The sequence below is a fragment of the Rattus rattus genome, chromosome 1 (assembly GCF_011064425.1).
Source record: "Rattus rattus isolate New Zealand chromosome 1, Rrattus_CSIRO_v1, whole genome shotgun sequence".
Lineage (NCBI taxonomy): Eukaryota > Metazoa > Chordata > Mammalia > Rodentia > Muridae > Rattus > Rattus rattus.
In genome coordinates this window covers 54764049-54779538 of record NC_046154.1, presented here as the reverse complement: position 1 = coordinate 54779538, position 15490 = coordinate 54764049, and the positions used below count along the sequence as shown (strand labels likewise).

Genomic DNA, 15490 nt, shown 5'->3' with positions numbered 1-15490 from the left:
GTATGTGTGTGAGAGTGTGTGGTGTGTGTGTGTGTGTGTATATGTGTGTGAGGTGTGTGTGTGTGTGTGTGTATATGTGTGTGTGTGTGAGTGTATGTGTGTGTGTGTGTGTATATGTGTTTGTATGTGTGTGTGTATGTGTGTGTGATATGTGTGTGTATGTGTGTGTGAGAGTGTGTGTGTGTGTGAGTGTATGTGTGTGTGTATGTGTGTGTATGTGTGTGAGTGTGTGTGTAAGTGTGAGTATGTGTGTGAGTGTGATAGTGTGCATGTGTAAAGCAGAGGACAGCTTATGGGTGTTGGCTCCCTTTTTTGACCAAGTGGGCCCTGGATGTGGTACCCCATCATCAGGCTGCGCAGCACAGGCCTTTACCCGCTGAGCCATCTTGCTGGCCCCATTAGCGTTTAAGTAGTTTTCCAAGTTCCAAGGGGTGATGGGGTTTGATTGTTGTATTATCTCCTGTACTTGGTAGATTTTTTTATGAGTAACTGAGTTTCACAACCATGTTAGATGGTTAGATAGCCTTTTAATAATCTCCGCTTTGTTTTTCATTTATTTAATTAATATTTTTTTGGGGTAGGAGGCTTTACTCGTACCACAGCCAGTCAAAGGATAAACTGTGGGAGCCAGTTCTCTTCTTCCACCATGTAGGTCCTGGGTCCTGGGGATTGAATTTGGGTTGGCAAGCACCTTATTCCCCCTGCACCCTCTTACCAGCTCAAAAATTATTATTGGCTTTTTAAATGTACACACTTAAAATTAGTTAAATAATATGAAAGTTCTGTGTTTGGTTTTTACCTCTAGGTAGTAAGTAGAATTTGAGTTGGATGTTTACTTAGATTTGTAATCACAGTGATACGTCTTTCACACTGCTGAATCGTGTCTCACCCTCTTCTTTCTCAAAGGTTAGCTGTGCACTATCATTCTTTCTGTTTTCTTTCCAAGTACACGAGAAGTCCATTCTCTTGGTATCACTGTAAGTAGAAATCTTTGAACTATTTAGTTATTACAATGTTTACTATATAAGGATGTTTATAAAAATGTTAATTTAAATGTAAAATAAGACCACACAATACTTTTGAATATATTTATCTTAGTCATTCTCAGAAGGGTAATGCTTTAATTTTACTTTATAAAATACATTTTAAACCAAAACAGTTGACAAAATTATTATTGACATATTCTCTTGTCTTCCAGGTCTTCATATTTTCTATATACTAATTAAACACATCCCTCAGGTGGCTTTCCTGCTTCTCCTCTGTGCCTTTTCTATTTCATTCATTTCCACATCTACTGATTAGCCTTATTCTCTCTATGATGTCTTTCATATGTTGTGTTCTGTTTCTTTGCCCTCTACTCCCCTATACCACAGCCTGTAGATGAAGGTTTCAGACCCTCTTGGAAATCCTTAGAGATTATTTTGTTAAAAGACATTACAATTTTCCATTCTTCATAGAAAAAAACTGGGCGAAATTGGGGCTGTTATCCTAATACTAGGATACTAAATACCATAATAGAGTGTAAGCCTAGAATTGCATGGGAATCCTCCCCAGTTCAGTCCTGTCTGTCTCTGCCTTATGCCATGCCCTACCTGGCGCTCTCTCAGTGATCGTATGGAAGATACCAGTGCAAAATGACCAGGGAGATGAGGGAAGTGGTTCTGCTTTTCTTAGGTGGAACCTAAAGCTCCTGCTGCCTCTGTGGAAGGCCCCTTGGCATAAAGCTGCTGCACACGGTCCTTGCAGATGGGTGTGGTTGTTAGCCCTGAAGCCCACACCTGGGTTAGGGCTAACCACTTAAAGGGGACAGTAGTCCAGTTCTTGTAGGATCTTGTACTGGCTACTAGAAACCTTGGTTTTTATTCTGAGGGAATGGTGACCCAGGCATGTTTCCTCTGGATGAAGTGGAGAGGGAGTAAGGCCCTGAGGACATAGCAGGTATGCTACCTAGACACACTTGAGGTTAAGGACTGAGTAGTGTCCATATTTATTCTTTTCAGAGCAATGCCTACGTGTAACACAGTTCTATTAGTGCATGACTTGGTATTACATAGTAATGGGATGATACCCATTACTATGATAGTAAATGGGAAGGAAGACTTAGAAAACCTTACTTCTTGAGTACTTCTCTGTGCTGACAAACCCTTTCTGATTTAGCATATTGAAGCATTGCAATGGAAATCCTCTGTGGTGATTTCTTAATAGGAAACAGTGGTCTTCAATGCCAAGCTTAAGTCTCTTTGTTTGTCTGTCTGTCTGTCTGTTTTTGTTCTTTTGAGGCAGGGTTTCTCTGTGTAGCCCTGGCTGTCCTGGAACTCATCCTGTAGACCAGGCTGGCTTTGAACTCAGAGATTCGTCTTCTACCTCCTGTGTGCTGGGACTGAAGGTGTGCGTCACACCGCCCGGCCCAAGCTTGAATCTTATATCCAGTTGATATGAAGAAACCAGTCCTCTAAGAACAGGGCTATATTAGTTACTGTTCTGTGGCTGTGGTAAAGCACCATGGCCGAGGCAACTGATGGAAGGAAGGGCTGTAGGTTTATGGTTCCAGAGGGATAAGTGCCTGTCACCATCATGGGGGAAGCATGGCAGAAGGCAGGCACGGTGGCTGGAGTATCAAGCTGAGAGCTCACATTTTAATCATAAGCATGAAGCAGAGAGAGCACATTTGAATGTCACATTGAATGTCAAAGCCTGGCTCCAATGACATACTTCCTCCTGCAATGCTACATGTATGTCCTAAACCTCCCCAAACAGTGCAACCAGGTAGGGATCGGGTATTCAAATACCTGAGCCTCTAAGGGGACGCTCTCATTCAAACCACCGCAGAGGGAGAATGCTCAAGCGTTTTGGAGAGATTAATAGTAATGGCAACAGTAATTCAACAGCTGTCCCTCTTAGAAAACTGTATTTTGTATTGCTAAAAATAAATATTAGGGGATACATGCAGAGAACAGTGGAATTAATCATTGGCTTGAGTCACATGGTTAAGTGTCAGCTGTGGAACTAGGACTAAGCTTCTAACTAGCCTGCTTCTCCATGAGCATGGACGGGGTAATACCCTAGACACCAGAGAAGTGGCGGCTCCGTTACCAGCATCTTGTCTCCAGTTCTATGACCTTGCCCTTTCCACGTAGCTTCTAATTATGCAGTTTTCATATTTCTTTTAGTTTAATACTTTTAACCTGTCCGCTTCATAATTCACCTTTGTTGTCCTTTCTCCATTGATGTTTGTAACCCTTGGGAGTCACTTTGTGTTTGCAGAGTAGAAGGACATGCTTTCTCTGGTTTTTTCCCTGTGGGACTGTTCATGTGGCACATGAAGGACTGTTTGCTAGTGACCTAGTCAAGTGGCAGTTAACTAGACAGTATGGAGAAGTTGACACTTTCTGAGTAGTCACATGGAGAACTTTTTTCTTTTAAACTAACCTTGAAAATCAGACATGTATAGTTATTTTTTTCAGGCTAGGGGTAAAATTATATTTTGTAACATTAAAATGCCTTTTCTTGTCATTTTTAGACCAGTCTGCTTAGTTTTAACTGAAATTCCTTTCATGTCAACCTGGTTTTTACTAGTTTCAACGTTTAGGTGAGTCAAACCAATTTCCATATAATGTTTCCAGTACAACTCTTCCAGTCCTTGAAAAGTTTGCACTGTAATTATTGGTGCTTTGCTGTTTTTCTCTCCTTTACAGCATGCTGCCTCTTCTATTAAAGGACCAACTCCTGTTGCCCTCGGTTGTGACAGTGATGGCGTTTTTAATAGCTTGTTCCACCTTCTTCCCAGTGTTTGAAAACACTTCTGAAGAACAACTGCAGCTGAAGTTCTTCGCCGTCTCTGTGAGGAGGCGCCTTCCGGGCTTCACTTTTCTTCCCAGAATTATACAGTGTTTGGTAAGTTAGGCAGCGGCCTTGCTTCTAGCATGTAATTTCTGCATGTGTACCACATGCCTAACACTACACAGAGGTCAGAGGGTAACTTCTGGGAGTTGACTGTTTCCTTCTACCGTGTGGGTTCTAGGGATTGAACTCCGGCTGTCAGGCCTGGAGGTAGGTGTGCTGATCCGTCTTACTGGCCCTGTTCAGTTTTTATAAGGAGTATATTTTTTTAGCATATTACTATATTTTTCGAATTACTGAATTTTTGTTGTTGTTGGGATAGGGTCACACTCATTATGTAGGCCAGGCAGTCTAGAACTTGCTATGTTTGCTGTTGTGAACACGACATAAGAAGCATATGGCTCTCTGTGGTACACTCACCGACTTCCGTCTTTGGCTCTATATCCAGGAGGTAAGAGGTAGATGGCATAGCAGTGTGTAGGTTTGTTTTTGTTTGTGCTTGTCTGGGATGCTGCACGCTCAGTTCTCTAACTGCTGCTCTGGTTTCTCACCCCTAGCGGTGCATGCGCTGTCCTTCCCCACAGCCTGACCCACAGGTTGTCATTTATTTTTTATGAGGACAGCCATTCCTTCTAGGGAAAGATGACAATCATAAAGGAGTTTTAATTTGTATTAACCTGATGGCTTAGGATGTTAAGACTTTTTCGGGGTTGGGGATTTAGCTCAGTGGTAGAGCGCTTGAGGCCCTGGGTTTGGTCCCTAGCTCCAGAAAAAAAAAAAAAAGGAAGAAAAAAAAAAAAAAAAAAAGAAAGACTTTTTCAAATATGTATTAGCCATTTGTATTTTTTTTGATCTGAATGCTTGTATTTCTTTTTTTTTTTTTTTTTTTTTTGATCTGGGGACCTAAAAACCTCTTGGGTTGCTAGGCAAGCGCTCTACCACTGAGCTAAATTCCCAACCCCTTGGTTACCATTTCAATGTTTTTTTTTTTTTTTTATGTTTACAGTTTTTTATGAATTATAAATATGGATCTCCTCCACCCCCTACCTGTAAGCTTTCTTCTCTCTTTGATGATTGTTTCTTTGGCATTTCCAAAGTTTTAGGTCTTAGATCCATTTTGAACTGATTTTTACCCAGGATAAGATATGGATATAATTGAATTCTTCTACATGTGCATGTCAGGTCCCCAACACTATTTTGAAGAGGCTTTGTCAAAGATGACTTGGTTATAGATATTTGGGTTTATTAGTGGGTCCTCTTCCCATTGGTCTACCTGCTTATTTTTGTGCATTTATATGAAGTTTAGATTCCCTCTTTCTCCCCCACACCCTGGTTCTTTGAAGAATGCCATTGGATATTTAAAGGAGAGTGTTGTTGAATATATAGATTACCTTAAATAATATAACCATTTTTACAGTATTATTTTTTTACTGCAATTTGTTTTGAGACAGAGTTTTATGTAGCTTAAGATGGCCTTGAACTCACTGTGTATATGAAACTGGCTTTGAACTATTGGTCTTCCTGCCTCTGTCTCCTAAGTGTTAGAATTACAGGCATAGGTGAGCATGCCTGGTATTTAGGCTGTATTTTCTTGATGAAGTTTTTCCTTCCCTCAGTTCCTCCCAGATCCTCCCCAACTCCCTACCTACCCAGCTTTATACTCTTTAAGCAAACACAAAAGAACCCCTATACACACAAAGGGAAATGAAACCACAAAAGACTAATAAGACAAAAAATGCACAAGCAAAACAAAATCAGAAAAAAAGTCTACAAAAATATTGAGTTTGTTTTGTGTTTACCAAATACTACTTGGCATGGAGCCTTCCCTGAAGTTTGGCTAATATTACTCAGCGAGTCTCCTTTGGAGAAAATTGGTTTTTCCTTTGCCAGTGGGTATCAATTCTTATTGGTTAGGGGAGAGAACTTTTGTCCATTTCCCCTTCTCAGTGCTGGGACACATCTGGTTTGAACCTGTGCATGTTTCCTCAGGCTCTGTGAGTTCATATGTGCATCAGTCCTGTTATGTCTGGAAGATACTGTTTCCTTGGAGTAATCCATTACCTTTGGTTTTTATAATTTGCCTCTCTTACCCTAAGAGAGGCCTAAGCTTTGGGAGATTTGGAAGTGGGGGCTTTGCCCAAGACATCCTGTTTATGAATGGTTGCTCCAAAGTCTCTTATTTTCTGTACATTGTCCAGTTGTGGGTTTCTATGTTCCCATCTACTGTAAGAAGTTGTTTCTCTGAAGAGGGCTAAGTGAGTCATTAATCTGTGAGTAGAGTGGAATGTCATTAGGAGTCATTGAATTGCTGTGTTCCTTTAGCAGAATCATAGTAGTGGACTTTCCTGTAGGTTCTTGGTCACTTTAGCAGTGTCACATATGGGTTCCGTCTCATGGAGTGGGCCAGTCAGAGAGAGGTTGGTTACTTCCGTAACAGTTCTGCCACTATTACACCGTTCTATCTCACAGGTAGATCGCTGTTGTAGGTCACAGGGTCTATAGCTAGGAGGTACTGATGATTACCTCTCCGGTGGTGTAGAGTACTTTACAGTCTTCGACAGCATCCTTAAATGCACTGCTCATTGAGCTCTTGACAGTTTTGCACTGTTGGTGATCCATACAGAAGGTTGGTGACATAGAAGTTAAGAGGTGAACAAGAAAAGCAAGGTTAGATTAACTTTCTTATTCAGAGGTTTACATGGAAAGCAAGATGTAAAGTTTATTTTGTGAGCATGTCTGAATACTTGGATGTATGTAGAACTGTACCCTCTTGTGACAGCCACAAGGTGGTCTTTTCAGTGAAAAGTGTCATAGGCTCCTTGATTATTCAGTTCATTGAGTACTTACTATGTACTCATTGCAGTACATAGTACATTGCAGGTTGAAAGTACAACAATGGAAAAAACAAGAATACCTTTTATCATGTTATTCTAGTGGGGAAATCAACAATGCTAGCATGTGGGAAGCATACAACACAGGGTGGTTAAGTAGTTTAGAGAAAACAAAGCCAGGGAGCACAGACAAGGGCTGCTTTTAAGTAGCAGAGTCTTCTAAGGGACTGAACTGACAGATGGACTATCCCAGGTGGGAGGAGTCAAAGTGTGGTATCATGGTAGCTATGTCTCCTTACATGAAGAAGAGAGTTCGTGATGCACATAGCTGAGAGGACGAATATCTGAACAGGAATATGTCCAGAGCCTTGGCCACAGCATAGTGGAAGCCGTGGACAGATGACTGTAGCTGTTACTGCAGTTTTAAGCTCAGGTGATACAGATTCCAAAGTGATGGAAGAATTGAACACTGTATGATACAGGTACTTCCTGAAGCTCTTGTTATGACTGTTAGTATAAAACAGCAAGAGCTGTAAGATTCATTGTTGTCTAAATTGGGAGAAATCTCAGCATGCTTTTTTTTTTTTAACAGTATTAAATATTATGTGTACGTGTATGTCTCTGTGTGGTTTTGTACATGTGAGTGCAGTGAGGGCCTTGGCTCCCTTGGAGCTGGAGTTAGGAAGCTATGAACTGCCTGGCATTGTTCCCGGTAATCAAACTCCTATCCTGTGCAAGAGCAGTTTGTGCTCTTAACCACTGAACCATCTATCTCTTCAGCTGTAAGGCACTCTTGTTTAGCTAGTTCAAGATCATGGCAATTCAACTATTTTGAATATTTTCAAATATTTAAAATTATTTCTTAAATTTTGTGATTTTATTTCAGAAAATTTCACACCCTCCCACCCCTGGACTCAGGGACTTTGCTTTGAGGGAATACTTAGGCTTAATTTGATCTGGTATGGGCAAAGCATTTCTTTCCACTGGGCTCTCAGAGTGCTGTCCTGATGGCATCATTAAGGGATCCACTCATGTCCTTCTTCAGGAAAGTCACCGCGGATTACCGCGGATTCGTCCACTCACTCACCCGGCTTTTGGGTATCTACCCCACTAGGGATAAAGTGATGTTGTCTGGTTAATCTACATCTAAGGGAGCTCGCTTGAGCTAAGTGAGTCAGTATGATATCTCCTGGTCACATGTGGAGATGGACACTTAATGAGATTAGAACGTGGTTCTTCAGCCATGAGTCACATTTCTGATGCTCAGTAGCCACACGTGTTAATACTCGTGGACTGGAGAGTGCAGAAGAACAAATTTGTAGAAAAGTTGTATGCTCTAGAGAAGCAGGTTACTAGAAATGTGTTTTTACTACTGATTTTGACATTTAATCAAATAAGTCCTTGTGATTTTATTTAATGTGCCTCTAACTTTTCAAGTCCAGAGAACTACGTCTTGTAATTCACCATAGCACTAGCTCATTGAAAATATTCAGTGAATGTGATTTTCACATATCACAAAAATCAGATAGGTTATCCTGCTTAGCCTAGAATATTATATTCCACTGGGCCTGGTAAAAGTGCCATCACCCTAAGTAGTGATATCAGGTATTCCTTGTTAGGGCCTTACTCTTCAGTGCCTTTGTGGCATGAAGTGTGGTAGGTAGGTAGAGGTTCTGAGGCTTGGCCAAAACTATGACGTCGGGAAAGGAAACCCCAGGGCCCTGGCAGCCAGCAGCCTCCTTCCCAAAGAGATCTTGACTCTTGGAGGCTCCTCAGACAGCAGCAGCTCCTGGTCTTGCCTTGGTTGGCGTCCACACAGAAGATCCCTTGTACTCACATAGTTTTAGGAGACTTGTCCTCCTATGACACTGCCTAGCCTTGGAGAAAAAAAAAAGCATACTTGCCAGAAAGCCATTGCGTGACTTTGCTAGATCCCTGATCTTCTGGAGGAAACAGTTCAGTACGGATGCTGTGGAGGAAACCAGAGCTGAACCAGAACACAGCAGGAAGAACGGAAGGAAGGCAGGCGCTCCCATGACCACTAACGGCAGCAGCCAGCCATAAGGAAGGCTGACTGCTGAGTGAGCCCTGTGTATTTGTGGCTCTCACACTGAGCATGGTTCATGCTGCTCTGTATATGAAGAATGTTTTCATGATGCAAACAGGACTAGTTATTTTCCATCAGATATGAAACATTCATGGAGTCCCAAAAGGAAAAAAAAATCACTGAATAAAGCAATGTGAATGCCACGCTACGTTTCATAGTGTTCTTCACCCAGAAAAGCCAAGCAGAAGTACAGGAGCCTGCACAGGAAGTGTACTACGGTAGGTGATGGCACTGGGTCAGCTGTGCAGGGCTCCCACGGCAGAGCTTTCTGAGAACTTGTGCCCAGATGATACCACTCAGAATTTTCTTAAGTAGGTTTTTGCTCTTCTTCTTTATGTTTTAGTCAAAATGCTTTAATTTTGGTGTGCTCAAATACAAATTTCCAATCAGAATTTGTCTTCATTATATTGAATGGACAGTGGTAAAGTGTGCCCACAACACACACTGTGATGTGGGGAACTCTGTAGACCAAAGTTGCTTTTCAAGAGAAATAACTAATTTGAAAATGAAGTCTAACAACATTACATAAGTCACTTCCATAGATTCATAAATGGAAGAATATTCATCTTACATATAAGCATTGATACCACTTCTGTGAACTAATTTATTTCCCCCCCCAGAAAACCCATCTCCAGGGGTATTAGAGGAGACAGGGGACAAGAAGGAGGCTGGAACTACTGTGGTGTCATTGCTGCTTTGAAAATCTTTGCAGCCAAATGAGTTATGTGGCTGTAATGATGGACTTTTTGAATAAATTAATAATTTGGAAATACACTAGAAAGTATTCCTTAAAACCGATTGTCCTCAAAGTGCAGACTTCAGGAGTCACTTCTGTATTTGAATGCTGTATAGAATAACTGTTAGACACCTACTGATTCTTCCTGACTATAACCGAGGGAAACTGCTGTCAACTCAAGCATTGTGTGAGACTGCAGGCTTTTATTTTCTCAAGCTACCTTTCAAAAGTATTTTTTTTTTAGAATAACGTAATTACAGAATGTTTCCATGCCTTTCCTCTTTCCAGACTGCGGTACACCTCCTTGGTGTCTTTCGAATGCATGGCCTCGTTTTTCCATGAGTTGTTTGTTGTAACAGACACATATGCACACACATCTATACAACTAAACATGAAGACAACCTGCCCAGTCTGCATAATGTTATCTGTGTATTTCAGGGACCATAACCAGAGTGTGCTCCTCCCTGGGAAGAATATATTTCTCACTCTCTGGCTCCTTGCCTGTGCTTTTTGTATAGGATTGAGACCTCGTGGACTTTCCCAACCACAGCAGCACACATCTCTACTGTCTCTGTCCTTGTTCAGCTTGTTTAGGTAGACATGTTGGTCAGACTATGGGTCTAGCCTCTGATATGAATAGGAAACAGGGTATCAACAGCAACTCTCTGATCTCCAGGTCTTACATCTTTGCATTCCCTTTGCAATGATTCTGGAGCCTTAAGTGTGGGAGTTATTTTATAGATTTATCCATTAGGACTGGGCTCTACAACTAAGCATACAATTGGTTGTGGTTTTCTGTAACAATCTCCTTCTGCTTCAAAGAGAAGTTTCCTTGATGAGGGGTGAGGACTATACTTACCATGGGCTTAAGGATAAATATTTAGAATGTAGTTTGGGATTATGCTGGTTTACAGGTTCTCCTTCAAGAATTTCACTATCCCTGAGTATTGGCTCGGTTTCCAGTACCAGGCATGGTATGTCTCTTGTTGGTAAGTCCAGTTAGAGAGCTTCTGGTTACCACCAAGGTATGTGTGCCACTGCTGTACCCTTAGGGTTATAGTGCCATGCTGGTCATAGTTGTGGTTTATAAGTGCTGTGTTTGGGTAGGACTTCTGTTTCTTCCCTCCTCTGAAAGCTTACATGAGACCTTCTGAACCATGAAAACTAGTCCTCCTAAAGGAGGCTTTCAATCAGTTCCTGCTCAGGGGCCTCTGCGCACTGTGTCTGAAATGCATGGTGCCTTAGCAATAGGGACTTACCTTCCACTTTTGAGGACAAGAGGGGTTAACGGCAATAACATGTAATGTTTTGGGAGTCTCTTGCACAAACCTTCACAGATTCAAAAGAAGTCTCCTTGGAACTATTTTGGTTTTTGTTAGATGGTCTTTGGCTTTTGGGGACAGCGTTATCAGCCGAGCGAGGATAATTTTATTTAAATGATATCTGTATACTTATTCACTTACATGTTCAGTAGGCTTTTTTCTTTTGAGTAGTTAGTAGTGTGATTCCTTAACACTTACTCAGACGTACTGTTATTTTACCCTCCTCTTCTCTACTGCTCTCCTCCCCCTTCTCTAATTAGAGCCTGCTCCCCAATTTTCCATTTACCCCATCCAGATCACTTGTACCCTGTCCCTGCTCTATTGCTGTCCCACACTCCCAGCCCGGCCAGGGCCTCTTATACTGTCCTGCTTTCTGCAGTCACTCTCGACTACGAGTCACATTTGAAGCCAGAAGTCTCATATGAGAGAGAAAATGGAACATTTGTCCTTCTGGGGTGTGAGTTCATGGTATTTTCTAGTTTAATCCATTTACCTGCAAATTTCAACTTCTTTAAACATCTGAATAACACTTCATACTTTACACGCACTACATTTTCATTATGCATTCATTGAATGTTGAAAGAAAAGCTGCTTTTGGAATATTGTCTAATAATGTAAATAAATATGCCTCTCCTAAGATCAATTTTTTCTTTTTCTTTTTTTTGGAGCTGGGGACCGAACCCAGGGCCTTGCGCTTGCTAGGCAAGCGCTCTACCACTGAGCTAAATCCCCAACCCCCTAAGATCAATTTTTAAAGAGGACTAGTTAAGTAATTTCTAAAATTATGCTTATAAATTGTGTGATTAATTGGCAACTCAAATATTTGGGAGTAAGGAATTAGGCAGCCCACTATACAGATGAGAAACAAAGCCATACTTGTTGGAAGATGGAGTTTTGGTCTTTCTTAGGTGGCATTTGGGACTGCAAAGGTCTAGAATTTATTAGTCTAATTTAAATCCTAGCAGGCTGGAATTGGATTAATTTAAAGTGAGGCCACAATGGCTAAGAGCATGAAGGATAGACTTATTAATGCTGCCACTAGCTTCTCCCTAATACCTTGTGGGATACCAAGTATCCTGTAGAAAAGTGTATTTACAGTTACCCAAATGTATATTGGTCTGGGGAGATGGTTCAGTAGTGAATGTGCTTGCTGTAAAAGCTAGGGACCACAGTTCAGATTCTCAGAACTTGTACAAGCTGGGTGAGCATGGTGGGCTGTGGAAATAGGGAGTGCCTGGAGGAAGTTAGCTGGCCAGACTAGCTGAACTGGTGCATTTGAAGTTCTGTAAGAGATAAGAGAGTGACAGAAGACAGCTGGTGTCAACCTTGGGCCCTCATGTGCATGAAATGTGTATACATGTGCCCACACAGGTGTACATGTCTATGCATTAAAATATGCATTAGAAAGACAGGATGACTTAGCAGGTAAAGACACTTGCTCTCAAGTTTAACTTCTAGGACCTATGTGATGGGAGGAGAAAGGTGACTCTGGCAAATTGCCTTCTGACTTACACACACACACACACACACACTCGGCCTGAGTATACTCCTCGCCTCTCCCCAAAACATCCCCACTAAAACAAAGAGACAAAGGTTAACAGTTTAGCTTCATATGGGACCCCTCTGGAGAGCTTTGACAACAGGGATTTATATTTAAGGGTTATCCTTAAATTTCTAATAGCTTGGGGGTATGGCCTATGCATATGCATGGAGGGCTCTGTCAGATAATTCTAACATACAGCCAAAGCAGAGATCCCCTATAGGACAGCTTGTACACTGTCAGCTCTCTTCAGTTCTGTTAATGTACAGCTACAAATCAATGTTACCTAACCTGTCTAAGTCTGCTCTCTGTTGCTGTGAGACAGGCCATGACTGAAAGCAGCTTAGGCAGGAAAGGGGTTATTTGGATTACGTATCTGGGTTATAGTGTATTAGGAGAAGGGACTCAAGTGTAGCTGTGGAGAATTGCTGCTTACTGGCTTGCTCATTATGACCCACTCATCCTGCTTCTTACTCGCTCAGGATCACCTGCCCAGGGTGACACCACCCCACTGTGTTAGAACCTCCCACATGAAAATCAAGAAAATGTACTGCAGACTTGCCCAAGGCCATCTGATGGAAGCGGGTTTTTTGTTTTTTTGTTTTTTGTTTTGTTTTGTTTTGTTTTTTTTTTTTTCAGTTGAGGCTCCATTTTACCCAGGTGATTGTAGTTTGTGTTAGGCTGACAAGAAAAGCAGCCAGCACACTAGCAGGACTGTCTGTACCATTTAGTGATAATCTGTTTTCCCTTACAGTTTCTTTCTTCAGTCATCACCATGGTCCTTCTGACGATTTTGAGTGTAACACTGGACCCTCCTCAGAAATTACCAGACTTGTTTTCTGTACTTATATGTTTTGTGTCCTGTGTAAACTTTGTATTCTTCTTGGTATATTTTAACATTGTAATCATGTGGGATTCCAAAAATGGAAGAAATCGTAAGAAAATTGACTAGCTATATTCCCAAGCAAATGCAATCTTTTTGTTTATGTATAATTGAACAACATATCTTTAGAATCATGGAATTATAGGAAGAGAAATGGTGAAAGGCATTGTTATTTACATAAAATGTACACAGGACCAAAGCATTTGTTTTCCAAGTATGTTTTTGGTAAAGTATATTTTGGTAATATTCACAGATATTTAAATAGTAAAATAAGAGCAAAAATGTCCCAGCTGGTTGTAGTAGCTCACATTTGCAATCCCAGTACCAGCAGGTAGAGGCAGGGGTACTTCGAGTTCAAGGTCATCCTTGGTTATACATAGCAAGTTTGAGGCTATCTTAGGCTTCGTGAGACCCCTGTCTCAACACAAGGGGAAGAGAAAAAAAAATGTCCTTAATGCCAATATTTAGTAATGGAATGTATTCTAAAAATTGTAACTTTAAAAAACTATATATTTTATATATAGGCTAGCCTGAGCTACATGAAATCCTGTTTTAAAAAACAAAACAAAGTCAGACAAAGTATGCTTTAATAAATTTAAAATGAATTTATTGGAAGAATTAAGCACCTGACTTGTTTGGATACAAGTGATAAGCATCTCGTTTAGAAGTTGCATCTCTGGGCTGGAGAGATGGCTCAGTGGTTAAGAGCACCAGCTGTTCTTCCAGAGGACCTGAGTTCAATTCCCAGCAACCACATGGTGGCTCATAACCAGCTGTAATGGGATCTGGTGCCCTCTTCTGGTGTGCATGAAGATGTCATACTGATATGCACAAAATATATGTATATATGTGTTTGTATACATAAAATAGATCTTTAGAAGTATCTCAGGGAATTACCATTTTTCTTAATTACTGAGAAGGCACGTTATGCTGTTTGAAATTTGAATTGCATTATTGCATATTCAAAATTGGGTGCTTATAGATTAAGTGGTATTTTTATTTCCAAGAATGTAGACCCTCTTGATGCCATTTTTTAAAAAGAACTTTTATTGAATAAATTAAGAAGTTTGAAGTCTTTTTAGTTACTCATGGTAATTAGTTCTAAATTTCTAGAGTCATTCTAAATTAAAACTATCTTATCAAGGACTCCATTTCCCTTTCTGTTACCTTGTTTCAGGTTTCCACTGATGTAACTGTGTATTCAAATCATGTCGAACACTGGCTTTGTCCTATTGTAGGGCTATCCCTTCACCTATATCAGCTGGTAAAATGCATGCATTGTGTTTTACTTTCACAGGAAAGCTGCTTCTTTAGTCTCTGACAAAAATTAAAGTCACTTTACCACTAGCCTCATTTGTAGTTTTTTTTCACAGTATAGTCACCAGAGCATTAAAGTCATTAAATGGCATATTCAAAAGGGGTATAAAGAATTGGTTATGGGCAAGACTATATCATAGGCTGATACTAGAAAATATGTATTTCTCAGTTTGACAAAGCAGATGTGCATGAGGACTTCAGGGGTAGGGTCAGCACAGAGAGGCAGCCTTGGTGGCCGCAGAATCAGAAGGCAATATGGCTATGAAATTGCCCCGCTGCCCATGGTTGCTATCTGTAATTGCTGGGCCCAGCAGGCAGCATCCTGGCTGCTTTTACTTGAACCTTCTTTTACCTTTCATAATAATGTATCTGCATTTAACACAGAAAAGCTGATTTCCATTAACTTCTCAGGAGTTCAGTAGTGCAACTCCAGAATAAAAGTATTAAGAAGTAATGTCAGGTTCAGTGTCTGTTGTGCACATAAGTTCTGTCAATAAAAATACAATTTTTTAGATGATTTAGTCTAATCATACTAAATTTCTATCAGCTTTAAAGGAGCTACAGTGAGCAATGTAAGTTAGTAACTCATATCCAGTAGAAACCAGTTAGAATGCACATAGAGCTAGGCCTGCCAATACACACGGGTCATCTTAGCACTTGGTAGCTACAAGCAGGAGGAGCATGAGTTTGAGGCTAGCCTGAGCTACATGAAATCCTGTTTTAAAAAACAATTCTTAATAATAAAAGAACGGCTGGGGGAAATCACCATCCCTGACCTCAAGCTCTACTACACTTATGCACACTTGATCTTTGACAAAGAAGCCAAAAATATACAATGGAAATAAGAAAGCATCTTCAATAAATGCTGCTGGTCTAACTGGCTGTCTGTATGTAGAAAAATGAAAATAGACCCA

At 40.7% G+C, this 15490-nt stretch overlaps 1 protein-coding gene across 1 annotated transcript in view; it reads left to right on the top strand.

The window, feature by feature from the left end:
* Positions 1-14606, top strand: part of Alg6 (ALG6 alpha-1,3-glucosyltransferase) — a 40882-nt gene extending 26276 nt beyond the window's left edge. The window contains exons 12-15 of the mRNA XM_032901782.1: positions 907-977; positions 3521-3589; positions 3696-3894; positions 13131-14606. Of these exons, the coding sequence (XP_032757673.1) occupies positions 907-977; positions 3521-3589; positions 3696-3894; positions 13131-13328 (537 nt within the window). The 3' untranslated portion in view covers positions 13329-14606. The remainder of the gene's footprint in view (positions 1-906; positions 978-3520; positions 3590-3695; positions 3895-13130) is intronic.
* The last annotated feature ends 884 nt before the right edge of the window (positions 14607-15490 follow it).